Consider the following 27,797-nt stretch of genomic DNA (forward strand, 5'->3'; position numbering starts at 1 on the left):
TCTGGCTTGCTCCAGATGATTTAAGCTGCTGTGTGCAGCTTTTTGTTGAAATGGTGTCCTTTAACAACATGCATTCCAAGGCCAATACAGCGCTTTCCACATAAGATTGATTCCTAATGACCAGGGGCCAAAGCAGCAAAGGTAAAATATCATCTGGGACAATGTGAGTTTCGACCAGGCTGCTTTAGTGTGCAGTCGATTCTATCAAAACTATATCTTGTGTTCGTTTGTTCGGATGTATGGAAGGTAAAAAATAAAAGATGACTGGAAAAAGTTTCAGAGTTCTCAGGTGTTGTTTAATGAAGTGAGATCACAGGACAGCATATGCAGGAGTCAGTGACAGACAAAAAAGCAGTGAGCCTTTTCGACAGCAAGGCTTTTTAACATATCTTGACAAAGTCTATTGATTGGTCTATCTTGTTGTCTTGTATCTTCTCGTCCAATCCTCTTCTTCTTCGCTCTTGACCTGAACTATGCCGAAACGTAGAATTATGCTCCTGGCCTTGAAAGTAACTTGTATCTATGGTTTGGTCAGCTGAGTCAGGAAAATACAGTAGTCCTTTGTTTAAGATAGATACATCTCTCTGTATAGCCTCGTTTTCTGGGAAAACATCTATAAAACTTACAAGAAGTTTTGTGCTATTTCTCTCCCTTCCAACTGTCCCTGCTCCAGGGCCTGAAATGAGAACATTTTAGATCACATGTTGTGAATGTATCGATTGTTTAGTTGATTATATAAGCGTAAATGTAAATAACATATGGTTGGCTATAACATCATATGATATTGGAAATATATTTTTCTTACAATTCTCAGGTAACACTCTTTTCACTCCACACGCTTTTTTCTTGTTTTTTGTGCATTATCCTTCAGCAGGCTATGGAAGAGGCTTGTGGAGACATCAGTTAGGGGTTATGCCAGGCATGGATGAGACAATACAAGCAACACTTTCAAACATTGTTAACCTTAAGGGTAACACTTTACAATAAGGTACACAAAATTGTGGTAGCTACTACATACCTACTACATAACCTTAAGACAGACATGCCATTGTATCCAACATATGTGCTACTCTACACTAATGTGGGTTTACTGATACTAACCTCAGCAGACACGATCAGAGCCCACCCTGATAAGACTGCAGGTGGTTGCTGGCCTTGCTCATCTTCAATATACGTTGGAAGTACTTCAAAACTGTAAAAGTCTAGCTCACCATGTTGGTATGGGCTGACTTAGCAATGTTGTATCTCTTACACATCATTATCATTTATGAGTTGATGTAAATCAACTCATAAAGTAGCACTCATAAAATGCTACCTTTCAAAATAGCACACTAATAATCATTTGTGTCAAGGCCTTTATAAATACTTAACCAACCGTGTTGCCCTTATCTAATGTTGAATGTTGAAATGATTTCAAGGTCAGTTTTATTTTTAGGACACTGACACCTGTACCTTTGAAAAGGTTGCTGTTTCTTCTCACTTGTGAATGTTTTCCATGGTCTTAGTTGCCGGTTCTACTTTGAACACTGTCGGCTGCATTATTTGTAAGAATACATTTTAAGATAATTATTATGACACACTTTCTTGCTACTTTCTCTTTGGGAAGTTTGGTACGGAGATGTCATGCCACATTTCCATCAGTACAAAAATAATAATAACAGCCCTCTACACCTAGCTGAAGATAAAAGCCTTACACAAGCGATCTTGTTTTTACACACATTTTCTTCATAACATACACCAGTAGAAAGGTTTTGGTAGATGATAAAATGTCAGAAACGTAATAAAATGCTTGTTGTAAATAATAACAGCTTTGGTAATAATATCCCTTCAAACATACACGCACATGCACTTATTTTGCACACTTCCACAGCTAATTCAGGAAAAGCTTGGGAGTTCCAGAGCTATTTCAGGGTGAATGAATGGGATGGTAGTAGGAGTCATCCTGAATTAAATAAGCAAACAGTTAGTGGTAATGGAAAAGCAGGCGGACGGGCCTCGGAACAATGGGGCCTTTGGCAGGATGCTGCTCTCCTGAGCGTCCTGCCTGTACTTGGTGGTGAGGGGTTTTGAGGAAAAATGACCCATTGTCTCTCTCATCCTGCTTGTGGGTCTGAGCAGTGAAACGATGCGTCTGGGTGTCCGCCCAGGCTGATCCACCATCAGGCATAGAATTAGTTTGCTTTGTCCGCATGGACAGGTAGGTACAGAAATCCATTGTCCGTTTTCTTTTCCACTGTTGCTGCTGTGGATTGTTCTGATGGATAGTTTGCAGTTGTTGGATTTGATTTATACCAGCATTTGAATTCAACTGGATATGTGGTTCGACTACAGGGAATTTGAGGTCAAGAAGTGGAATATAAGGTTTGCCTGTTATTTTTTTTCCTTCACAAAAATCTATGCATTTTCTTTACAGTCTTAACACAAGGGGTTAAAGTGGGGTCATTCTAACTGACTATTGTCAACGTCTTACACAGTGTTAGTGTAATGTCTTTTATCCTTGCAACCACGCATTATCATCTGTTGTTCTGTTCAAACTAAACTGGCATTTAGTCCTGTGAAATTATATGACATACATTAAGTATGTATTTAAATCTTGCCCGTGAAAAGCACTTTGAATGGCCTTGTTTCTGAATTGTGCTATAAAAATAAACTTGCCTTGCCTTGCCTTGCTGTATAAAAACAATAATTTTCAAGTCACTCTTTGTTGTCTTAAAATAAGTGTGTTCTTGAAAGTACTGGATGGGAAGCAAAATACCAAAATCCAGGCAGTACAAGCAACCAAAATGAGGCATCAAGAAATGTCAACACTCAAAGATGTTTATCTGTTAGATAGTGTGCACACTAAACCGCAACCCGAATAGGTAGGAGCTTTCAAATCAGAAAAACAAACTATTTGAGTGATTCACAGGGAAACAGGAAAGCTTTCCCAAAAGCCTGAAACAATAAGGCCACTGCATACGTCACAGCCCTTCCTGTTGCCCTGTAGCCCACATGTGGATTGTCCTTGATGGGATTTTGTAGTCATAACATTTCTAGTGAAAGTATGGGTGTCATTATGAAGCACATCTTGGTAACTTACATTCACATGAATTGTACACTATTTTTTATAGTATTGATACAAAACTGCACTCCTCAGTATTTATGTATTTAATGTGTCTTAAGTAATTTAAATTAACCTTAAATTCTGTAAAGGAGATAGATGTGATGTTGTGCACATTCACAGGTTTGTTTCATGATTTCCATCTAAGGTTACATTCTGTCAACTGGGTCATTGCTCCCAACATCAGGACCGTTCACATGAAGCGACAGTCCAACATAATCAACAGATCAATAACTTCTAGAGACAGGGTGCAAAAGTATTACATTTCACAACTGTTTGTGAAAGTTCATGAGGAGTCAGTGTTCACCAAATACACGATTGCCATCTGGTGGATAAAAACTTCCACTGACAACAGCAGACAATCATAGATAAGAACCAAAATGATATATACTTTAAAAGCAAACACACTACACATTTAACTATTTTGTTTATAATCAAGTGAATACAGAAAAATTTCACTGCATACATTATTATATAGGCTAGTCACCTAATGGCCAATAAATGTTATTTTGCCCAATCTGCTACTCCAAGCCAGTGCATACTGCCCAGCAAATTGCCTTTTCTCAGCAATTTCACTGCCTTAATAGCCAGAATTGTAATGCCCTGTGTTTACATGGTAATCTATATCATTATGTGCAAATATACAGTTTTAAGCTGAGCTTTTGTTTGGTAAGTGTACGCCCAAGATTGCTGTTATCAGGGCGGATCCTGCAGCACTGCTACCAGTGTGTGGAGTTCACTGAGTTAGAGAAGGGCAATGGCACAACGGCATCTGGAAGGAAGGAGCTGCAGTAAACATATCTCTAGTAGTGCAAATGACCCTGACTAGGTCTGCTGCTCCTTCGGGCTTGCCCGAGATCAGCCGTGACATGGCCAGTTAAGACAAGATAATGTCAAAGATTAAGGCCTTCTGGCACTGCGAACAAAGCAATGTTATTTTATTTATTTGGATGGGTAGTGGTGTGTTGTATTTTGCTGCACTGATGTAAACCCTTATCAGCCAGAGTACGAAAAATTATGAGAAACAGATATTGTGCATCTTTTGAACTGCTATTTTTTTTTCATCGACTTCAAGAGTTTAATTAGAATGTAATGAGTCTTGCCCTTATGTTGGCCAATATGCTGTTTCAAAACCTAAACAACACTGGCATGGATCAAATTCAGGTGTAAGTTGTCAATCTTAAGTCTACAGGGATCAGCCTTTATAAAACTAATTATCAGGTATGTTCTTTAATTTTAGAGGACGCATCCATGCAATAGAGATCACCTATAGTTTCACATACTGTATAATGCCCCGGTTTTTAAATATACTTTATCAACAATAACAATTATATTGAGTGTTCAAGACGTCTATTGTTAATTCTAAGGAGCTTCATATATCCAAGAGCTATTCGGAGCTTTATCAAATGTAAATGAGTGTGCTCTGCACATGATCTACACCAGGCCTACTTTAACACAAATACGTCATGTCAACATACACTGTTATTATTTTCATTCAGAATGAGGACATTGGCTTCATCGAAAAATTTTGTTTCAGTTGATCTACATTGTAGGTTCTACATTGTAGGTTCTACAATAGCTTGCCAGCAAGATAAACACTGACCTAATGTAAAAGTGACATACTTCCTAGTCATAAACATATAAATAGGACATCACGTTTCAGCTCTTGGAGGCCTGATAACATAGTTGTATACTGTATATTAAGAGTACTTAGTGTTACTGGAATTATCCGAGTATTGAACCGCATTAAAATGGAACCTCCTTCAGGAAAATGAAACAAGCCGAACCCAAAACAACATAATTTATTTTTAAGGCTATGAAAATATATTGCTGTTTTATCTTCATCGAGTGCTTTAAATAGGTTATTCCAGAGTATATTATGGATTGAAGGGTTTAACTTGTTTTAACAGTTTTTCTTCATTTATCCCTTCTACATAATCCGAAACATTAACCACAGAAGTTTAGATATTTAATTCCTTTGTTCAGTGGTGTCAAGACAAATTTAGCAACCAAACTGAAGTACATAAATAATAAGAAAACAATTATTTTTTGTAAGTGCATTGTTGAAACTGTGTAATGCACACAAGTTGTTTTCCTCATATGCGGGAGACGCATCGCTCTCTCAGAGGGAAGTTGTTGGCATCCTCCTCAAGGCTTTTCATCTCAGTCGCTTCAATGGAGTCCACCCTTAGTAAAACTGGCACGGGACGCACTCTCCCGGGGGGAAGGATAGGATCGGCTGAGAAACTAGGAGAAACATGAACAAATGAGATGGGACTGCCACCACTCTCAGGCTGCCTATGGGATAGCCCCTCCACAGCCTGGTAAGAGCAGTTTAATGATAGTACGAGAGATGGGAGAGGAGGAGGAGGAGTCCAAGCACCAAGTTGCATGCTTTTGCTGTGGTGTCTTGTGTCACTCTTTGCTCTCAGGGAGGGGGGGGGGGGTACATCCAGGTCACATGGTTGAGCTTGATCTGTTACATAAACACAGACCTCCACAGCCCCCAGTCTGCTCGCATCAACTTTGTTCACTAAATAGACGCGAATAAAACTCTTGTGATGACATTGGTGGCGGCCAAGGAGAGTTGATGAGATGTTCACTCCTCCGTGTTGCATCACTTCAAACCCTCACAGCTCCCGGTGACCTCTCAGAGGTGAAACTGTCTGGCAATGAAAACTAAAAATGATTCTGCTGAAATATTTTGGTTAATTTAAAGTGTGCATTTCATAATAATGTAATTTGCAATACGTTTATGAAATGGTGCATACAACAGGTGCACTGCAGCAATGTTGCTGATTAATATATTACTCGTAAAAAATATAGTTTTGTCTTAAAAACAAGTGAAGTTTGTCACCATGTTGATTTGTCAGCTATCTTTTTTCATATCTCACAGATGCCACCACAACTGAAGAATAATAATACAAAAATATCTATTTTACATTGAAGACTAAATATAACTGTAACCTAATGAATATTAAACACTCTTGTTTGGCTGTCACATGATGCCAGACCTTGTGACAACAGCAATGTCAAACTATGTCTTACAGGGGAATACTGTATTATTCTCCTGGCTCTGGGCAGTCCAATCAATATTTATCAACGTGAACCACAGTTTCCCAAAGCTAAAACAGCCTGAATTGTCCAAGGACAAAGTGACATGCTCAAAAAATAGACGGTCATTGGTTTGACTCAATAAATGTCAGAAATTCACATAAATCAGTGCAGTTTCAAAGGCTGATATTGGAGTATTTGCCACTATCACATAAATGCTGCTCTATTGTCAAAGAGCAGTGAAATGAACTGTCCATTGGCTGAGTAATGCGTTAATGTTATCTACTGTCTGTTTATTTGAACTATTTCAATAATAAAAGACAAGCAGAGATTGTAATAAAGCGAATTGTATATTAATATCAAAGATATTTTATAGTTACAGTAGTGCACACTGAAAACCTTGTTGACTGTTAATTGTAAATCCCAACCATTGGCAACAAGTTCCCCCAACTGTCTAGAAACATAAAGTCTAATAGATTTTTAGTTCAATGTTCACTTATCAACCGTCTCCACTGCACCATCTGCGTCTTTTTGGTGACGAAAAGATTTTTGGAGGAAGGGGAATGCACTGCAACTTCACAACACGTGCTTATCCATCCCTTAGGGACAGCACATGTCCAAACCCCAAATGCTCATTCCAGCAGCATCCCCCGTCTCCTCTTCTTCTGCACTGGGCTGCTCGCTACGCCACATCTCCTCAGTCAGACGGAGAGGGGAGCCTTGGGGGCGCGGCCTCTGGAGGATGGCTCCTGCAGGCCCAGATGGCTGGCTCTCACAGCTTTCTTCAGACCACAAACTACTCAGACAGAACAAGATCTAAATGACTCCTCGTGCGCTTGTGCAATCTCAGTCTTGACATGTCTCGCTGAAGTTGCCTTTGCTCTCGCAGTCACTTAAGACAATACTCTCACTATATATCAAGACATAGGAAATGAGGAATTTTTCACCCTCATCTACGGAACTGAGTAAAAAACTGGATTTGATTGATGGGGGCCTTCCCAATGTTGTTGAACGTTATTCATCGCTTTATAGCTGTATATAGGTCATAACTAAGGGTTATTGAAAGGCTTTGTGAAAGTAAAATTATAATAATATGGTCATTTTGACAAACACCAGACACGCTTCATTAATGCAAACCAGACACTAACCCGTTTATCTGTCCTCTATTAAAAGCAGTCAAGTTTAAATCCCTTCCTCAAACTTGACAGTCTGGCACGTAGAAAAAAGGAATTCCTTTCTGATTTAAATCTGGCAACAATCATCTCCTCATCTGTACTTTGTCGTGTCATTTTTAGACTTCAAAAATGTGGGGGGTGTTTAATGTGTGTGTGTGTGTCAGAGAGAGAAGAGACTTCTGTCCACAAAACGCCGCTCTTGCTCTCATGTGAACAAATACATCATATGCCTTGAGTAACAAGGTGTGCTACTGCTCTCCACATGCTGAGGTGAAAGCTTGAAGTGTAAACACCAATTCGGAAAAGCCTTGTAGCGGGAGTGCACAGTGCGACCTGGTCCACAGCTCTGTTATCTGGCTATGTGCCTGGATGGAGGATCTAAATATTATGACACTTGATATGACTGAGCGTACCTGTTGGTTACATTCTAGCGGATCCGCACCCGGGCAAGGTGGCTTATGTCTCAGTGACACTTCTGTCCTCAAAACTCCCTGCCTTTGCGGCCCAAAGTTGTTTTTCAAAACTGTCACCCATTGTAAACTGTCATGTAATTGACAGATAATATAGAGGCTGCTAATCTGCATTACCTGTTACTAATGAGTGTGTGTGTTTGTGTGTGTGTGTGTGTGTGTGTGTGAGAGAGAGAGAGAGAGAGAGAGAGGGAAAGTAAAACAGAAAGGGGCAGAGAGAGAAAGAGAGGTGTGGACGTTTTGATGACCTTTTTGCATCTTTACAAATGTGTGTGAAGTGTGCCACGACTCCCTAAATCACCTTTATCTTTACAGAGTGAGCTACAGCTGATGCTGTATGAATGGTTGTCGGACATGGAGACATTAACCTGCAAAACACTAAGATAAATATATAGAGATCTAGAGAGATACTGTAAAGAGAGAGGGGGAGAAAGAGACAGAAAAAGAGAGGGAGACGAAATAAGAGCAACAGAGAGAGAGAGAGAGAGAGAGAGAGAGAGAGAGAGTGAGAGAGAGAGAGAGAGAGAGAGAGAGACCTTCATCATCAGTGTTACAAATGTTGCACATGAGCATTGGGGGAGGTTGAGGTCTTAACACGCTCCCTCAGCTGGGTGTTCATTTCAATCTGCAGTAAGATATCCCCAAGTCTGAACCCTTGGATGAGGGTCATTTGCCAGAGGAGGATTTTTTTTTTCTTCTTCTGCCTCTCTGTTTTTATACTTCCTTCTTGGGCAGAAGGCTGGTGTAATAGAAACCAGACACAAGCCAGAATGTGAGGCATTCACAGCGGCGAGACCTCGCTCCTTCATAGAGTGGGAAAACAGGGGATAAAGAAAGTTTAGGTTAATAAATTCCGTCACTGTTTTTCGATTTTTGCCAATCTGGAAGTTGTCAATGAGAGGTAGAAGGCCTGGACGTTAGGATGGAAGTGGTATTCCGTGGATCAGACTGCGTGGGGTTATCTAGAGAGGGCAGAGGAGACTTTCAGGATGGGAAATGCATGTGCAACTTTTCCAGGTGGGTTGTTTTGGATATTGACTTTCCTGCAGAAAGACTGTGTGATAGTTTCATATTATTATAGTAATATTATTGCTTGTGCACATTTTGTCACAGTGATATTGTGAATTGTTTGTGAGCTCCTTTGTCTCAATTAACCCTGTTAAAAACATTGTGTGCCATTGCAGCAGTCTTTCAAACGTGAATATTCTGCTACAAAAGCTGATCAATTGAACCAACGGTACACTTTCTTTCAATAATATAATGCAAGATTAATAATGTTAAATATATTTGGCCTGCACTTGCATTTATGATGAAATGTCTTGGCTTAAATTGTTAAAATAAGTTCTTAACTCTACCTGTATTGAAGTTAACTAAATATTATAACTCTATTTTAATTATTTGTAATTGACCTTTATTTCATTTTAAGTGTCTCTATTCTGTGGAATTTATATCATAAAATAAGATAACATATGTCCGAAACAATTAAATCCTGAAATGTATAGCCCTTGATTTATATTTTTAAAATGTTATTAATAAAAAGGTTTCATGAAGCCACACATGATCTGACGCTGTAGTTTAAAGTAAAAATGTACATGTTTTTAAAGTTAAGTTGCTTTCACATTGGTGCGCTTAATGTAAAAGTGTCATAATGTATCTATATTTTAATCTTTATTCAGAAGTCAAGATCTACTTAGATTACAAATCTCTATTCAGGGGACACCGAGTTAAAATGGCAACGGCCCTGAAAATACTGTGTGAGAACTGTGCATTATCAACATAGTCTTCAAATTGTTTGCAAACAGTAGGCAGATGTCTCATTTAAGATATAATGATAAAATATCATTAAAGGTAATAGACTGTATGTTGATGCTATGATACGCAACAGATTCATTCAAATCTTGATGCAAATCCTCTGTGTAGTGTCCCTTCTGTCATGCAATCCTGGGGCAGACCTGAGACGCCCACCATAGGTGCCATCTGTCTCCGTGTGGCTGTAGCCCTCCCCAGCGTAGAGGGACGGCCTCATGGCAGAGCAACAAGCCTCTCCTGTTTACTCAGATGGCAGGGGAGATGGCACATCCCACACCAGGGAACACAGTGCCGCAGTCATGAGATCAACATGAACTCAGCAGCTCTGCCCCATGAATGAAGGGGTCAGATGTGTTAAGCTTCAGTCAGTTAGTGACTCCGCCTGTGAGGAGGGTACGACAGTGAGGTTTCATGTCATATGTTTTGCCGTGTGACATGGCATGATGCGTTGATACGCGGAGAACCGTATGTTTCTGAAGTGACACTCTGAGTGGAGCACCATCTTATAACAGAATGGGCTTTTTATACATTCAGAGCGCTCTTGCAGCGTTGACCCTGTTCTTGAGTCATAACTATAATCGAAGTGATTGTTGTAGCGGTTGGTTTTAGTGCATGGCTGATGGAGTGTTTTCGTCTTTTCATTTTAATCTTCCCTTTGTTATTTTTGCCATTTCAACCTTCAAACTGTAAGAAAAGAATATTAGAAATAGTGCATTGTGCATGTTTAGATGGGATGTCTGATTGACACAACACAGCCCACTGACATGTATCAAAACTAGTCATCGTATTTGCAATGTATGATTTACAGTTAATTAAAACTGAGACGGCTGGGGGAAAAAGACAACGTTCTTGCAAGTTTATCTGTATATGAGTAACTTAAGTAATTTCAAATTGTACGCAATAAATAAAGAACAGTGCTTCTGTTTCTAAATGACTTGTTTCCCTTTGAAATAAACATGCAACAGTTCCAAGTTGTCCATGCTGGATTATAGCTGAAATGGCATTAAATCAATTACTTGGACTGAAAATAAATCTGCAACAATTTGATAATTAAGCTATCATTTAATTGTCAGTTTGAGCTTGGGCTCTTGGACATTTTATAGACAAGAAAATAATCTATAGATTAATAGATAAGGAAACAATTGTTGGTTGCAGCCCTAGCCCTTTTTTGTTTTGTTGAGACAACTAAGCAACAGGACAGACATTTGGTATAAGGAATACAGCTGGGAGAAAAATATACAGTTACAACATATTCACTGTGATTCCTCGTACACACTTGAATTCATTTGCAAGTCATTACTTTCAATAAATTCCTACTTAGATATTAATCCACTCCTTGTTCTCTCTTCACAGATTCTAGTTGAAAAGCTTGTTGCAGCAACATGAGCTGGAGCTTTCTCACTCGTCTCCTGGAAGAGATCCACAACCACTCCACCTTTGTGGGTAAAGTGTGGCTGACTGTGCTCATCATCTTCCGCATCGTCCTCACAGCAGTTGGAGGAGAGTCCATCTACTCGGATGAGCAGACCAAGTTCACATGCAACACCAAGCAGCCGGGTTGTGACAATGTATGCTACGATGCCTTTGCCCCTCTCTCGCACGTCCGTTTCTGGGTCTTCCAGATCATCATGATCTCCACTCCTTCCATCATGTACATGGGATACGCCATCCACAAGATAGCCCGGTCTTCTGAGCTTGAACGCAGGAAGCACCAGAGGCTTCGCAAAAAGCCTCCTCCTCACACACGATGGAGAGAGAGCCACCATCTGGAGGATGTCTTAGAGGAGGACGAAGATGATGATGCTGAGCCTATGATTTATGCAGATACACTGGAGGTGCAGGAGGTCAAGCCTGAACCAGTGAGCAGCACCAGCAAAGACCCACCCAAACATGACGGGCGCCGAAGAATAATGCAAGAAGGCCTGATGAGAATCTATGTTCTTCAGCTCATGTCACGGGCTATTTTTGAAATCGCTTTCCTCGCAGGACAGTACCTCCTCTATGGTTTTCGAGTCAGTCCTTCCTACGTATGCAACAGGGTCCCCTGTCCGCACAGAGTGGACTGTTTCATCTCCAGGCCCACCGAGAAAACAATATTCCTTCTCATCATGTATGTGGTAAGCTGCCTTTGTCTTGTGCTAAACGTGTGTGAAATGCTTCACTTGGGAATCGGCAGTTTTCGGGACACTCTTCGCATGAAGAGGAACCGGGGCCGACGGATGTCTTACAGCTACCCGTTTTCTCGCAACATCCAAGCCTCCCCTCCCGGGTACAACCTTGTGATGAAGACAGACAAGCCTAGCAGAATCCCTAACAGCCTCATCGCCCATGAGCAGAACGTGGCCAATGTAGCTCAGGAGCAACAGTGCAACAGCCCAGATGAAAACATCCCATCTGATTTGGCAAGCCTACATCGGCACCTACGAACAGCTCAGGAACAGCTCGATATGGCCTTTCAAACATATCAAACCAAAACCAACCAGCCAACCTCCAGAAGCAGTAGTCCTGTATCTGGGGGAACTATGGCAGAGCAGAATCGAGTCAATACAGTCCAGGAGAAACAAGGAGCCAGGCCAAAAGCCACAGAGAAGGCTGCATCAATTGTAAAAAACGGAAAGACCTCGGTCTGGATTTAGAGATAAATATAATTTTGTAAATGAACAGTAAAAACTTCTTTAAGACTTCAGGACTGCACTTTGACACAGCTTGAGGACGTGTGTGTGTGTGAGAGCTGCAACTTCAGACAATAACAACTGAGAATTTCAATCACACCAGCTGAAGAATGAATAAAGAATGAAAATGGAAAAACAAGAAGAAATTAACAAAGCCAGTATTTTGAATCTTCTTTGTTACTGTAGTGTGTCTTTTTTTGCTTGCCCTAGCTTTTGGACATGGATAATATCCTTTCCTTAGGTAAACATCTCTAATGCCAGCTAAAATGTCGAAGCATAAACAGACTGCTGCAAGCTTTTAACCTGATCTACCCTTGACTGCCACTGAACTGGATTCATTTGAAGAGATTAAATTTGTAAGGGTGTGATTGTACCCTTAATCTAAATTTAGAAAATGCAGTGAAAAACACTGTATATTGCACAATGAGTCATTTGTGAAGAATGGAGATTGTTGTTGGAAAGATGCATGTTTAGTTTTTCAGTAAGTATTTTTGGATGCAGTTTGGATGAGTGTTGCTGGAAGCAGATAAAACTAAACATATTTTGATAAAGGTAATGAAACAGGTCTGTGTCACTGTAGGCTCTTGTGGATAACATCAGCTCAGTGTGATGATCTTCAGTCATTGCGTGCAAAGCCTTCATCTATTCTATATTTTCCAAAGTGATGCCGTGTCACATTTGAAGGGGGTAGAGATAAGTGAATAGATAAAACAGATTATTTTCTAAACTAAATACTTTATTTCTGCAATTTGAAGCAGATGATGCATGCTTTACAAATGGGAACAGACCATACACATAGGCTACAGTAGAAGCCCCACCCTTAGCTATTCAATTAGCTCTACATTTATCTTATGTTTACGCATGTTTTCTGTGATTGAAGCAGTATGTTTCTAAAAAGAGTTTCAGAGTAATATTTAATCATGCCTTCACTGTTGTCATAATTCAAAGTGCCTCAAACTTTTAAAGACTGTTTTAGTATTTTATTGATGAAGAAATAAACCTATTTGAAACCTCTGATTTATTGCTTCATAATAACCATCCGTATCTCCTTTGTTACGCTAATTGCAATGGTGTGTTGAAAAAAAATGTTAGTTGAAGTTTATTTCAAAGTAAAAAATGTTGTATGTTGTTATAGCAGGAAAGTTTCGTATTTTGTAACAAGAAAAATATCCAGTAGAAACCTGAAAAAAATACATAAATTATGCATTTTTGCAAACAGACCACAATAAATCTGTCTTAAGCATGTGAACTCTATGAACAGTTTTGAAATGTGTCTGGCATTAACCTGTAATGAGTAGTAATAAGAGAAAGTATCGTGTTAGTGCAGAAGGGGCTTACCATTTACAAGGTAAGCAAGTAAGTTGTCTTAGTCTTAGCAAATGGCAATCTACACCTGGTGCTTATCATCAAATCAAAAACAGAAGGAATGGGTTTGAGTCCAGTTTTAAAGAAAGACAATGCATCAAATTGCAATTAGCTTATTCTCTAAAAATAAAGCATTAAAATGTTCGGTCTGTAGAACTACTTTTTTTATTTCCACATGAGTTTATTTGTGAATATAATTTTCGGTCAAAAAAGAAATGCTGATAATATAGACCTATGGCCTACAAGAATCCAGGAAAGGCCATCTAGATTAGAATTGAAGTTACCTCGATGAGTTGAAAAAAATGTTTTCTGTATATTCCCATCGTTTCAAAATGAATCTAAGTATATGCCTACCTATATCCCGATACATTGTGTTTAATAACAGCCCAACAATGTAGGATAGTCATCTGGACCCAGGTCTAAAACATTCTAAGTTTAATCAGTGACACATTGTAGCTAATGTCTTCTCTCAATTATGGGCCCCTTATTTGTGTGTTGGCATAACGATATAACTTCCTATAATATCAATATGGCTATAACGGCACAGAGCTTTTTGTTGTTCTAAAGAAAACATTTTATGATGAAAAATAAATAGCATTAGGCCTACCCGTTTAGGCTATGTTTTTTAGTGGGGGCCAACATGTAGAAAGAATCCTAGAATAGGCCTACATGTTGGGGGTAAATGTCATGCCTTTTTATCACTTAATTCTTGATTCTAATAAAAGCTTATTATACTCACTGAATAGAAATGCAGGTGTTACTTTGAAGCTAAAGGCGATGTAACAGACATTTGTAGAGGACTGCGAGGACTGTCCAGATGTCCACAAGCACACGTGCAGCGGGAGCAAATAGCGTCGCACCATGGACATATAAGAGCGTCGCACACGTGTTGCTATATTATGGAGCGATGCATTATGGGATTTCAAAATGGAGCCCTAGCTGCTGGAGTAAGTTGCAATGCCTTGGTGTTATGTAGCCGTACGCTGTCGTTAAAACGTGGGTCAACCACTTAATTGAGACACGCATAGCACTCCTTTAATCAGTATACATAATGGGGGTTTTGTGTTTCGCCAGGGGTGCGTTCACATCCGCGGGCTGTCTCGGAAAATATCGGAATTTGTGCGTAACGTTTCTCTCCGGTGCTCCAGTTCCAGCGGGGATCCGTGTTAGGAAATACAGCCAGGAGAGCACTATCGGCAGAGACGTCACTGTCCAGTGTGTGTGCTATCACCTTCCTCACAGGACCTTACTAAAAATCCAGGGACAAGACACCAGCCCGTTTCTTCAGGGGATCATTACCAATGACATGGGGCTGCTGCAGGAGCTCGGAAACACCGCCATTTACTCACACATGCTGAACGTACAAGGGAGAACACTGTATGACATCATGTTGTACAGGTACAGTTTACTTAATAAGTCCGTTTTAAAAGGTGTGCATGTTTTCAGTAAACATCAGGGTACGAATACTTATCTTGTAGTGCAGATACAGGCAGGAAATGACCTCTTCCGAGTCAAGTTCAGCTGAGCCAAATTAAAGGACATTCCACCTTTTTGGAGGTCAGTGAAATGGGGGGAGACTAGCTAATGTGCCCAAATAAGAAACCGTTTTGCATTAGATATTGGTAATGGACATTACATTTTTTCAGATATAATTATATCAGAAAATACGTTGTTAACCCATGTTCAAACCCACCTAATAAATCCTCCCCAAAAAACAACACAGCATAGCCTATTTTCAAGTAGCCTACTTCATACCAATCCTTAAAGTCCGAAAATACATATGAATAAGTGCATCTATAAATAAGGCATTTCTTGGTATTTAAATGTCTTCAATTAATCTTTCAAATGTCTTACACATGCTAAGACATGAGGACTAGGATTGTATTTTATTTTGATGCTGCAATTTAAAAACTCAAAAGGTAGCATAGATGATACCAATAGATGTATTGGTTTGCAAATTGCCGCTAACATTAACATCGGCATGGCATGATGTGATATGGTCACAATGCAAAATTTAAGTGACATTAATTCTGGCTTTCTAAATGTATATTTTGAATAACCTGGAATGAAATAGAAAAAACAACATACCAAAGAAGTCATGTTTTATGAAATATTGTCCCTAATGCAAAAGAATTGATGTTGAGATGTCTTCCACAGTTTGGGTTATTATAAAATAGTTTTTTCTACTTTCAGTCTGATTGGCATAAAAATAACTTATGCTGTATGAACCTTGAATGATGTCTCTGTGCCTAGCGGCGACAAGACATGTTTTGAATCAACCCTTCTTTGTTATGTCTCAACCCAAAATATTTTTTTTAAAAGTTGCATGCTGTCAAAATGCTATTTTGAGGCTTTAAGCTTTAAAAATTTCCAGAATGATAGAGAAAATAAGCTTATATAATTTGGTAAATCTTTATTTAATTAATGCATTTAATATTTCAACTCAGCCTGTTAAATGTAGGCCTACAAACCTCACACAGCTTGTCTCAGTTTCAGCAGGTATCTTAGGTTTTATAGAAGCTAATCAATCAGTAGTGTGTTGTGAACTCTGCCTTATTCTTATTCAGTTCATTTAAGGAGTTATCCAATTAGTAGTAATTTGATGGATTTGTTTCTAATGGTAAAATATTAGTAATTTCCTAAGAATATAATTATTTTTGTTGATGTTTTCTTTCAGTCTGAAAGACTCTGAAGCAGGTCAAGGTGTTTTCCTGGAGTGTGACAGCACGATAAGCGACTCAATCTTGAGACATTTGAAGATGTACAAGATCCGCAGAAAGGTCAATGTAAACGCCTGTTCGGAGCTCTCTGTATGGGCAGTGCTTCCCAAGTCAAAGAATGCAGGTCAAGAGGCCAGCAAACCGGAGCTCTCCTCCCCAGCCAAAGCTTTGGTGTGGGAGACTGATCCTCGAACTACGAAAATGGGCTGGAGATTGGTTTTGGACAGTCAAGTTGACCCCTTGGATATCATTGCATCATGTCAGAAAGGTGTCACGGAGGACTACCACAAATATCGCTATACAATAGGTAAGACCAGTTGGTTTGTTTGAATATGCTGTTTTATTTTAAAAGAGAAAAGGGGCTAGAAGGATTTGTACGTATGTGTACTCTTAAAATTTTTTGACAAGTTTGATTTTGTTCCTCTACTGATGTCATTGTCTAGGACTTCCTGAGGGAGTGAGGGACCTTCCCCCTGGAGTGGCACTACCACTAGAGTCAAATCTGGTCTACATGCAGGGAATCAGCTTCAGCAAGGGGTGTTACATTGGCCAGGAGCTCACAGCCAGGACTCATCACACTGGGGTGGTTCGGAAACGCCTGATGCCGGTACGCTTGTCAGCTCCAGTCCAAGGCCTCGAGGAAGGAGCTGCGCTGCAAACGCAGTCGGGCAAGCCAGCTGGGAAGCACCGAGCAGGGGTAGGAGAGTTGGGTCTGAGCCTAATCCGCATGGCTCACGCCAAAGAGGTGTTGACGCTCAAATCTTCTGGCGACACCGTAGTGACACTTGAGGCTGACATGCCAGACTGGTGGCCTCAAGACGTTAAAATCAACTGAAGAGGAGTATGCTTTGTAGTTCCCTCAAATGTGACATACATCTCATCTGACAGACTTCCCATAAACAGAACCCCGAAGTACAGTATGTTACGCTGTCATTGCTCTACAGCTGAGTTGCACTAATAGATATGTGTGAGTATTTTTTAGGGTGATTTTTCCCCTGCATATTATGTATTATTTACCACAGAATTATGATATTTAACAGATCTATTGCAGCACTATACAACAAGATATTCCAACCATGATATCGTATAGGTAGTTGTTTTAATAAACATGCAAAAACTCACTCAACTAGTGTATTTTTTTTCTATTATTATTATTTATCGATTTCTTTTCAGTGCAAAATAAAAATCCAAACATTCACAGGCAACATAAGATTGCAATATCTTTCAAACCGAAGGAGTAAAAGCACCTTAACCATATTTGTTTATTTGCATCGTACAAATTGGCACTTATCATTCAAGCCATTTCCAGGTAATGATTCCATTTATGAGACGCTGCTGAACATGTTATTCCTGATAAAGAAGATGCTGCCCCCTTGTGGATTGTATGGTGTCCCGAATTTGCTGCAACATGATTTCTGGCTGCAAAGTCAAGGTTGTATGATCAAGCCGCTTGAAGTCTTCGTTGCAGAGCAGGCATTCAATTATGTGAGACACTCGTTGTAGGTCAAAGGCAGCATGGTAAGGTCCTAGTGTGGTGAGAGTCTCTGAGAGGTGCCGCGGGTATTCGGAGGAATCCCCAGAGGAGCAAGCATTCAGGAAAGCCATTCTGTTGTCGGCCATGATTTTCAGGAACGAGGCAAATTCCCCATAGTTGATACCAGAGCAGGCCTTCATGATGACCTGAAAAGTAGCAAACAACATTGAATATCCATATGATATTGCAAACAATTCATGTAAGCAGCATGTTTCTACTCAGCAAGCAGGTTAAACAGTTTTATCCCACCAGTTACCTGGCAGTGCTGATGCCACGAGTCCATCGTGTTTCTCCATTCATTTATCTCTTTTTGTACAGACGATAGCTCACTCTGAAGGAACTGCCACATGATGTCTATGTTGCAGCCATTCAACCAGTTATGATTAATAGAGATGGTGTCCTCCTGTAAGAAGAAAAAAAAACATAAAAGACAGAATTCCAAGATATATACAGACCATAATGTATAAGGCTGTAATGTGTTGCAGTTGCACTTCTCACCAGATTATAAACTTGATGGTGCCAGCCACTGGGCACAAAAATGATTTCACCTGCCTCCTGAATAATTTCAAGAGGTTGACAGGCTTCCTCGGCGTGAGGAAAAAGGCCTCTATCTCGTAGTTCTGCCGACGTCACATCGTATGGGAGGTTGCCGTGAGTGTCCCGTAAAAACTCCTCCTGACCTGGGGGATACAGGAGCCATTTCTTCCTGCCACAGATGTTTGCAGACCAGCTGTAGGAGCGGAACACATCAGCGTGGAATGGGGTCCTGGTGACAACAAAGTGAATCTGATTGTATGAAAAAAAATCAACAAATGACCTTGTACCACCATTAGATTGTATATTTGCTAGCTTATATTTCTAACTGACTTAAAAGAAAAATATAGCTTTGATCTGTTTTATTTTTTCTCAAACATAATGTCACATTTTCACACCATGAGCCTTTGGGTCCCATGTAGACAAACCGGTAGTCATCCACTTCAAGTGTATCCCAGTATTCATTAAGCCAGTCAGAAGAAAAGAATACTGGTGTGGTGTAAACATTGTGTTCTGGAAAGTCCCTGTAGAACAACAATATAAAACTGATCATTGGTGTGCAAATATTTTCTACATCATGCTGTATGAAGAAGAAAAAAAGCATAATTCAGTTAAGTATTAATCAATACCTTGATATGTGCCAGTCTTTAAGATAGAGACACCCTTTAGGTGATGAGTGGCCATTCTGGATGTATTCTTTCCAGTAGTGTATAAATTCTTTGAAAGGCATAACTTGTTTAGGATTGGCATTGTACTCCTTTGCGTTGCAGTTTGCAACAGGAACAGGTGTCTCATCTGTGATGAAAGAGAAAATAGATTATCTTACAGTACATGACACCAGTTAGTATGTTAGCTAGTTTACGCATTAGTAATAGGCTTATTTACCAAATTCTTGCAGCAGTTTCTGGAAATTAGGCTTCCCCTCCTCAGACACCCACTGCTTTCTACACGTCCAGTCCTCTGTGAACCTCTTCGAAAACATGCACGGGTGATTGGGAAGCAAGTACTTCTTGAAAAATTTGGAATAACTCAACTCCTTGTCGATGTAATCTACAAAATGTGAAGACCAAAACTGCTCGTACGACTGTCTCGGTATTTTGACCAGGCTGCAGCAGTTGCGGTATGCCTCCCTGTCCATTATGGTAAACAACAGCTCGGCTAACCCGGTAGCGAGCTTAGCTTCCACCGTTTGAACAGCAAGACGGTAAGGAAAAAGGCTAGCGGGCCGATTGATTTGACATTACATAGCTTACCATCTCGTCATATCTGCTGTTAAACGCAGGCTAGTCAAGGCTGAATAAGCAACATTATGCTAAAACGTTTTTTTTTTTGTTATTCTAATTAGACTACAGGTCGAAGGCTGCTGATTATTGTTCCTGTACGACGCACGATATACAGTTGCTGTTTATTTACTGTCACCCGCCTATAATTGCGTTCCAATACATGTAATTGTAATACAGCTAATGCTCATACAGCATACAATATTAGCTAATTTAGAACCCACCATCCTAGCTAACCATTTTTTTTTCTAAAAAAAAAAGGATATTTTTTGACAGCAGAAGTTTCAAGTCGGACGGTAAATACAGCTGTTCTAGTAAGTGATGTCACTTCCGTAATAAACAGCAACGGGCGACACTGAGGAGCTAAGAGTATGGAGTAACGTAATGCTAAGCCCAACGGGATAATGCTGTCGGTGAAGGTGGTGAGAGACCGGTTTAATTTGAAGAAGAGGAAGTGATACACGCGCAGAGGAGTTATGACATTATAATGACGCACTGGCAATGCAGTCAGTTGGATAGAAAGGTCGCCCCTCCACAGCTGAAGCTGCCAATGTGAACGCCTCGACTGAGCTCATATGCATAACCCTCCGAAGAAAGTATGTTCACTGTCTGGGAGATCCCTCAGTAGTACAATGCCCTTGTGATGTTATTGCTGATTTAAACAGATCTACTTTTGTTTTAACATGTTTTATTGTGTTGTTATTCAAATGTTTCTTTGGAACAAGCCTATAGCTTTCTGCCCATCCGCACATGTAGCCTAGTCTACTTATATTTGTTATCGCTATTTGTTTTTATATTGTTTGCAGTGTGAAATAAAAACTAAACTAGATGGCACGTGCATTGCATACCGCATGTATAAGCTAAATATGTCATTCTGAAGCTTGCTCTCCCTTCTTCAAGGTACATCTGTGAATCTACAATCTTCCAAAATGAGCCGGGACGTTCCCATTCACAGCTGGCCCGGCTCTTACTATGTCAACAGTGATAAGCATTGGGAAAGCGGAACCCTGTCCCTCACCAGGACTGTGGTGCGCTTCGTCTCCAACCAGAGCAAGGAGAGCCTCGCCAGCTTCCGCCTCTCCAGGATCATGGAGATCAAGATGGAGTCGTCCAGTTTCATCTTCAGCACTCTCACGGTGCTCGAGGAGGGCAATGTCAAACACTGGTTTGGCTCCCTTAAGCCCAACAGGGTGGTGGTTTATAACGTGTTGGAGCATTTCTGGAGGGAACTCCTTCTGTCACCTAGCTCGGAGCCCCGGGGGAGCGGATCTCAACCCACCAAAGGCAGGGAGCTGATTGGCCTGGTGGCGGGGGCCCAGAGAAGACTGGAGGACACGGGCATAGTCCTCAGCCACCAAGGAGAGCAGTTTGACAATGTGATGCAGGGGCTTGAGAAGATTGACTCCGATCTAGGCGTGGCTGACAAGTAATTATTTAAATATTTATCTGATACCGTCATGTACTTTTTTAATACTTTATTTCTATAACAAACTAGTTGCATAAACAGAGGCCCTAATATAATGAAACAAGTCCTACATCTTTTCCTTTTGTACTTGCAGACTTTTGTCAGAGCTGGAGTCTCCCGCCTGGTGGCCTTTTGGTAAAGTTCCCTGGAAGACTCAGCAGGAAGCCAAGGCTGAGGACGCTGCCACAGCTGCGGCTGCTGCTGCAGTCGGCAAAGGGACCGGCAGAAACAAGGTGATCACAAGCATCCCAGCTGTAGTTACGAAAGGCAGGGACTCGGACCTAAAACCCGGGTGCTTGTCAGTGCTGGTGTCTGCACTGGAGGTGCGAGACACAAACTGCCAACTCCTTCACCGCTTCGAACGAAACGAAATCGACGAAATAAGGGTGCACAGCCCTTACGAGATCACTGTTAGACAGCGGTTCATTGGAAAGCCAGATATTTGCTTCACGTTCCTGTCTGCAAAGATGCCAGAGGCGATGTCAGTGTTGGAGATGCAGTACAAAAAGAAGGTGGACTTCACGAGTGAATACACAGCTTTTAAGGCGACTCCACTTTCATCTCCAAGTGAGACAGAGGGGGCCAACTGGAACGAAGGTAAGGTATTGATGATATGAGAAAAAAGCTCCATTATTCCAGTGTTTCCGTGTGTAGTATAAAATTGAACACTAAGTGGCAGTAAAGGTCTATGTTTTTCCATTTGAGTATATTTATAGGTGTTTAGCCACATTTAAAAACATTTCATCCACATGACTTTCAGGCACAATAATAGGTGTTTCTCTGTGACAGAAATGTGTTTTGATGAGTCACTTCACCCTGATTGCCTCAGTTGCTGTACTTTTAGTTTACAGTCTGGTTTCCTGATAAACAACATATTATGTACCCTGCACTTCTTCACCATTTCTACCAATGGAGTCAGGTTTGCTGCAGAGGTGCCAAGACACAGAGCTCCCGCTAGAGGTTCCAGCAGGAGAGCTCTCCCAGTTGCAGGTTAATGTCCACCGGCCGTGTGTCAGTCAGACTGAGACCCAGGAACTTAAAAAGGTGAGACCTTTGTAAGTAAAATGACATGCACTGTTGTTGCGTAAAGATTTCTCATATTTGTACATATATTTTTGAATATCCTAGTAAATAACATGTAATATGTTTTTAGTAATATGTGTTTGATAGTTCCATTCCAAGCCACATTTCACCAGAATTATTTTTATTTTTCATCCTGTATGTTTAAAATGTTATTCAGTGAGACCACAAACCCAATCCTGGTTTAAAGAGAGGGAAAGGGAACCTGTTCATTTGGTCAGACTTTACAACATCTTTCCATTCAATCGTCCCAACATCAGAAATGTTACAGACATGGTCTGTGGTGGCAAGACCTACACAGTGACGCACATACAGACCTATGAATCAGAATAAAAAAATTGGTGACAATCTATTCCAGGTAGTGAAGAATAAGCTGTTTCATGTAAAACCAGTTTGCTGTCACATAATTATTTTTCTGCATTTTTTTTTTGCAATCATGCTTAGATACACACCACATACATTATTTATACTAATACATGAACGGGTACTTGGTTTCTTAGGTCAATACAGATAATTCCTTTTTTTTATTTTATTTTTTATATATTTTTCTAATATAAGCAAAACCTATACCTTATTTTAGAGAATTTACTGTTAGATAATAAACTCGCCTCTGCTCGCTGGTTGACAAAGTATTACAATATTCTAAACATGTTCTAACTTATCTCTTTCTGCGTTCTTGTACCGCCATTTCTTATTGCTCATCGGCCGACAAATATGCATATATAATCTAATAATTGGCCAATAGATTTGCCCGGCCAATTAATCAGTCGGGCTCTGGGAAAGCTATTCAGCGATCAGAGCTTTGATGTGAGTGTTACGAAAGCAACGTGAGACATTTGTGCCGGCGTTACAGCAAGTAAGGTAAAGTATTTACTATGTCGAGGAGAGCAACCGAGAATAATAAAGACTATATTTGCAAAAACAGTTGTAAATTGTAAATTCCATGACAAAGACGGGATAGCAGCCATAAATTGAAGCCAAAAAATATGATCCATAAGTACATAGGGGCTAACAAATACTTTTTCTTGTGTTCACACATTTTCTCGCAGCTTCTTATGACCCTCTTTTGTTGAATTGTTCCATCGTGGTTTAGATACTTACAAGTAGTATTTCACAATATATTTAGTCTACATGCTGGATGAATCATATCTCGAAAAAGGCATCGTTAAAAGCTTTATAGCTAATATTTAGTTAAGTATGGTGCATAATAACAGTGTGCAGTGTTTCACTGTTGTTTCTGTCCATATAATAATTTTCAAACAAATGTATCAGAGCAGTAGTTGCATTAGAAGCATTGGGCCAGACATACAGTTTGGCCTGTCTATTGTGTTGATAAATGGCATATTGTCTACAGCTGATAATAGTTCAGACTTCAAAGGCAGCCAATTTGGACTTAATGCTACGCGTCTGTACACACCCTACTCTTACTTAATTCATGTCAAGATTACAATCTACAGTGGGGCAAATTGTACAGAGGGTGACAGTTTAATATCCTGCCCTAAGAGCTTTAGCAAATATTCCCCTTTGTCCAAGCATTTTAATACGATTATTATAGTTTGAGATTGGAAATCATACTTGTTAACTGTACAAACTTGCTCTCAGAAGAACAATAAACCACTTTTAGATTCAATGTACTGTATTGTTATTATTAATTCTCAGTCCTGAAACTGCAGTAGGCATTTTAGCTGTATTAGCTCTAGCCTAAATGTTTAATTTCAGGGGTTTCTACATGACTAAAGTCCCTTAACCATTGTATAAGCAGCAGCTAAAAATATACATTTTCTGTGTTTTCTCTATGACACACCAAAACGTCTGTGAATATTAACTGCAAGGTGTGATGCAGTCATGTTTTACCAGTTGAAATTGTAAAGTCACAGACCCGAGTGAGGGAATACAGTTGTTCCACGGTATCTATTGACATACTATCTGTTATTCCAAACTGCTGTCTGGAACTGTTGCAATGTCCGTGTGGACCAGCTAGTGAAAAGTGTGTGTGTGTGTGTGTGTGTGTGTGTGTGTGTGTGTGTGTGTGTGTGTGTGTGTGTGTGTGTGTGTGTGTGTGTGTGTGTGTGTGTGTGTGTGTGTGTGTGTGTGTGTGTGTGTGTGTGTGTGTGTGTGTGTGTGTGTGTGTGTGTGTGTGTGTGTGTGTGTGTGTGTGTGTAGCATAACATAATATTAGTTTATAAACCATGGTGGTAGGGTTCGGAGGGGTTTTTATTAGGTTTTGCTTGGCACATCATTGTATATTTAAGTTGTTTCATCAACCATAAGATACACCGTTTTTGGACGTTGGAGATGAAGTCGCAGTATTCCTTAACACTCAAGAGAGCAGAGAACAAACAGTAATGGGTGATATCAAGGATCCCAGGAGATATGCCAAGACTTCTCTCGGAATAGCTTCTCAAGTTTCCTATACTGCATAATGAGAAATATAATCACAGCTATATAATCACAGCTACTCATGTACTGAGTAGTAGTTATTGCATCACGTCTGTTTGAAATGTTCTTTCTTATCTTTAGACATTAAGCCGCAAGCTATTGTCTATGTATCCAAAGACAGAAGAAAAAAAACAAAATAAATGAAAATGTCCACCTCATCTACTCTTATTCCTCTGTTTCACTAACAGACTCACTCTCTTAACTCCCTGACCCTCTATCGTTCCACCTTTTCAACATATGGTCCACATACTCCACCTTGCACCAATTTTCTGTATGTTTCAAAACATTCGAATCTTGTTATACTTGTGTCTTGCTCCTTAGTTGTCATTGAGTTGGTGTGATAATTAATCAAACAAATGAGGTTGTGCGTCTCCAGTGGTGTGTACATACTGGATTTTGTGGGTGCGTGTGTGTCTGTAGATGCTGATGCAGCTGAAGAACCTGGCCCTGGAGGCAGAGTCGGAGCTGGAACGGCAAGATGAAGTTCTGGACGTGCTGACGAGCTCCACGGACCGAGCCACCATGCACATAGACAAGCACACCTGCCGCATGAAGAGACTGCTGTAGCTCCCGGACAGTCCAGCAAGACACGTGCTGCAGACAGTGTCCCTCCCTGAGAAATGCACCAGCTTCCTCATTGTCCTCACGGGGGTTGGTGCAGTGTGAGAACACCGGAACACAGCGGTAGGGACATGTCCTCTATAAACCAACGGTTCATAGGATTTTATTTGCATTTGATGCTATGATCACATAGTCACATGGATTCCAAGTGTCTGTGTTTTCTGGGAAGTGCAGCAATGATCGCTTAACCATAAACCTGTGGTATCAGTGATGGTGACTTTCAATAAGAACATACTGTAGCTAATATTTCTAAACGTGGGATCATACGTTTCTGTAATTTCTTTTCCACATAACATAAGTTACAGCTTATTTTTAATTTAATTGTTATTTGAAACTATTTAAACTTGAGTGACCAAGTTAAATAAGCCATCTTTTAAAGGGTAGAATCTGCTCTGCCCTCTGTGCCTCCTGGAACAGGAAAGGAAAGATAAGAATAGTGCATTCTCAAGACTGACGAAACTGGCCACCTGATTGCCGTTGAGGAGTAAGCACTCACCCAGCACTAGGTTCAGTGCCTGGTAGTGGGGCTCATGGCTTAATAGGCTGAGGCCTATGTAACCTCATTTGCTATTGTTTGTGGTGGGAAGCCAGTGAGGGATCACATCCTTGTCGTTGAGTGAGTTTTTGGGAAAAAGCATGAATCCTCATTGCACGTTATGCCCTCCAAGTGAAGACTGGCAGGTGATATATAAGCTGCTGACTCCATGTGTATTAGAGGAAATTGACATTTGAAAGATAACTTGTCTACTTACTATCATTGCTAATTTAATTAACTAATTTTAAACACACTCTGCATGTTGTTTCCTGTGTAAGTTGTAAGGCAGATGTAGTGAAATAACAGAATTTGTAGGAGTGAAGGATGATAACCCTGATTTGATCTTGTTGAAGTTGCAATAATTTGCAATTAATATACTGACGGATAATGATGTCCAGTGTCATTACAGTAATGTCTGTCTTTCTGTTGATATACATCCTTTTTATAACCACCTCTGTCCTGACAACTTGTCTCTCACAGGTCCCAGGTGTCACTTATCCTCTGCAGACACATTTTGCCTGTGGCTAAATGTTGCTTGTCACAGTATAACTGCTTTCGAACGCAAAAACTTTCCCATCAATATCAATGTATGGCTGACAACTGTAAATGTCCAACTTTGTTCTGGCAGAACAGAAAAAATCCCTTTCTTTGTTTCTTCAATAGTGTCGTTTGTTCTCCTTGTTAAGGTCCACATGATCTGTCTTGCTAGATTGATACTAGTTTACATCTCTAGTATCTGAAATAACTGACATGTATTGTTTTTTCTGTGTTTTTACTGTGTCCCCTTATCACTCAACCTGTAAGTTTAACTTGAAATATGTGTACCATGTTTTGATGGTAATGCCTTCAGAGCTGTACAGTATAGAGGCTTATTTGTGCCGATGACACCACAAAAATGTATCTCAACACTAGGCACAACTTAATGATTTGCTCTGAATATTAAAAGGGAAAAGTGCACTTGCATCTTCATGATAGCAAACAAATGAATAAATGATCACAACTGCCATTGTGTGTCAGCTAGGATGTCATCAACATTGAAAGCATATACTTTGCAATAAAACTCGAATTATCAGAAATACAACAACAAGTTTGGTACAGTTGTTGGTTTAAATCTGCTTTAATTAAAAAAGAAAATGTAATATTAACAACCATGGCTCAAATTACGAACGTAATGGCGTCAGTCGCGGTGACAAAACAAAGCTTAAAGGAGAGTGAACATTGAACTCCGTTTGAATTGTTGCTCCAGTTTATGATTTGAAGTGAAAGTAGTTAACAGCATTAACAGGTCTGGGTAAAGTTTTGACAGCAGCCCAACAGGGTTTCCATAATTGTGAAATAAAAGAAACAATACTCCACATCTTTTGTTCTACAAGACATTGTAAAATATGTGCTGGTTTTCCCCATTAGTTTTTAACTGTTGCTAACATGTGTTTGGAAGGTTACCTGACTGTCATCAGGCATTAACAGCTAATCATACATGGAGCTTCAGGATCTCACAATTAAGCAATTTGATGGGGGATTTTATCACCTCGTAATTAAAGTTCAAGACGAGTGCTTCGGAAATATCTATAAAAGAAAGTTGAAGGTTTTGAACAACCAACTGACTGAGTATAGTGTCCTGGCATAAAATTACCATTAAAGCCAAAGGAACAACATCATTTATTAACTGGAAAGCAAATTAGGTTTAGTTAGTTTAGAAGGACTCGGAGGCTGTGAAACAAGCCTTCTGAATTCGAACCAGGCTTTATTCCTTAACAAAAAGTCAACAGGCGACGCCCCTTGTAGTCGTCTCCCATGTGACAAATTGCAACAGAGAATATCAAAACATGTGCAAACTAGAAACGGATGTTAATTACTGTTTGACCCGCTGCGCATGCTGTATGCTGGATGTGGCGCACTTTATACACCCCGCTGTTATAACATCCTGTTGGCACCAAGATTGTT

The 27,797-nt window shown here is 40.1% G+C and overlaps 4 protein-coding genes across 6 annotated transcripts; 3 read left to right on the forward strand and 1 right to left on the reverse strand.

Annotated features, from left to right (window-relative positions):
* Nucleotides 1-2,119: 2,119 nt before the first annotated feature.
* gjc2 (gap junction protein gamma 2) lies at nt 2,120-13,227 on the forward strand. 3 transcript variants are annotated; one of them, XM_080034734.1, is made up of 2 exons: nt 2,120-2,197; nt 10,962-13,227. In XM_080034734.1, the coding sequence occupies exon 2, from the start codon at nt 10,991-10,993 to the stop codon at nt 12,242-12,244; it is 1,254 nt and encodes a 417-aa protein (XP_079890860.1). In that variant the 5' UTR covers nt 2,120-2,197; nt 10,962-10,990; the 3' UTR covers nt 12,245-13,227. The 3 variants fall into 3 exon arrangements, with proteins under 3 accessions (XP_079890860.1, XP_079890861.1, XP_079890862.1); XM_080034735.1 differs by having other exon boundaries at nt 2,197-2,361; XM_080034736.1 differs by lacking the exon at nt 2,120-2,197 and adding an exon at nt 8,729-8,816.
* A 1,361-nt stretch (nt 13,228-14,588) lies between these two features.
* On the forward strand, nt 14,589-17,540 carry iba57 (iron-sulfur cluster assembly factor IBA57). Its single transcript, XM_080034683.1, has 3 exons — nt 14,589-15,043; nt 16,323-16,672; nt 16,809-17,540. Exons 1-3 carry the CDS (start codon nt 14,697-14,699, stop codon nt 17,198-17,200), a joined length of 1,089 nt encoding a protein of 362 aa, XP_079890809.1. The 5' UTR covers nt 14,589-14,696; the 3' UTR covers nt 17,201-17,540.
* Nucleotides 17,535-19,946, reverse strand: jmjd4 (jumonji domain containing 4). The gene is made up of 6 exons (XM_080034682.1): nt 19,319-19,946; nt 19,063-19,228; nt 18,832-18,957; nt 18,398-18,665; nt 18,156-18,302; nt 17,535-18,045 (listed from the first exon to the last, which is right to left on the reverse strand). Exons 1-6 carry the CDS (start codon nt 19,569-19,571, stop codon nt 17,710-17,712), a joined length of 1,296 nt encoding a protein of 431 aa, XP_079890808.1. The 5' UTR covers nt 19,572-19,946; the 3' UTR covers nt 17,535-17,709.
* A 126-nt stretch (nt 19,947-20,072) lies between these two features.
* On the forward strand, nt 20,073-26,859 carry snap47 (synaptosome associated protein 47). Its single transcript, XM_080034618.1, has 5 exons — nt 20,073-20,309; nt 20,614-21,139; nt 21,273-21,775; nt 22,098-22,222; nt 25,118-26,859. The coding sequence occupies exons 2-5, from the start codon at nt 20,643-20,645 to the stop codon at nt 25,262-25,264; spliced, it is 1,272 nt and encodes a 423-aa protein (XP_079890744.1). The 5' UTR covers nt 20,073-20,309; nt 20,614-20,642; the 3' UTR covers nt 25,265-26,859.
* Nucleotides 26,860-27,797: the final 938 nt, after the last annotated feature.

This window comes from Ammodytes marinus (genome assembly GCF_949987685.1).
Source record: "Ammodytes marinus genome assembly, chromosome: 9".
Classification (NCBI taxonomy): domain Eukaryota; kingdom Metazoa; phylum Chordata; class Actinopteri; order Uranoscopiformes; family Ammodytidae; genus Ammodytes; species Ammodytes marinus.

Bases quoted from the DNA above. Each gene is read 5' to 3' on its own strand.
- gjc2 (XM_080034734.1), top strand. From the start codon at position 10,991: ATGAGCTGGAGCTTTCTCACTCGTCTCCTGGAAGAGATCCACAACCAC.
- iba57 (XM_080034683.1), top strand. From the start codon at position 14,697: ATGGGGGTTTTGTGTTTCGCCAGGGGTGCGTTCACATCCGCGGGCTGT. The intron at 15,044-16,322 runs GTACAGTTTACT...GTTTTCTTTCAG, and splicing joins TATGACATCATGTTGTACAG to TCTGAAAGACTCTGAAGCAG. The intron at 16,673-16,808 runs GTAAGACCAGTT...GTCATTGTCTAG, and splicing joins CAAATATCGCTATACAATAG to GACTTCCTGAGGGAGTGAGG.
- jmjd4 (XM_080034682.1), bottom strand. From the start codon at position 19,571: ATGGACAGGGAGGCATACCGCAACTGCTGCAGCCTGGTCAAAATACCG. The intron at 18,958-19,062 runs GTATTGATTAAT...GTTGTTCTACAG, and splicing joins AAAGACTGGCACATATCAAG to GGACTTTCCAGAACACAATG. The intron at 18,666-18,831 runs GTGTGAAAATGT...TGTTGTCACCAG, and splicing joins ATGGGACCCAAAGGCTCATG to GACCCCATTCCACGCTGATG.
- snap47 (XM_080034618.1), top strand. From the start codon at position 20,643: ATGAGCCGGGACGTTCCCATTCACAGCTGGCCCGGCTCTTACTATGTC. The intron at 21,140-21,272 runs GTAATTATTTAA...TTGTACTTGCAG, and splicing joins GATCTAGGCGTGGCTGACAA to ACTTTTGTCAGAGCTGGAGT. The intron at 22,223-25,117 runs GTGAGACCTTTG...GTGTGTCTGTAG, and splicing joins AGACCCAGGAACTTAAAAAG to ATGCTGATGCAGCTGAAGAA.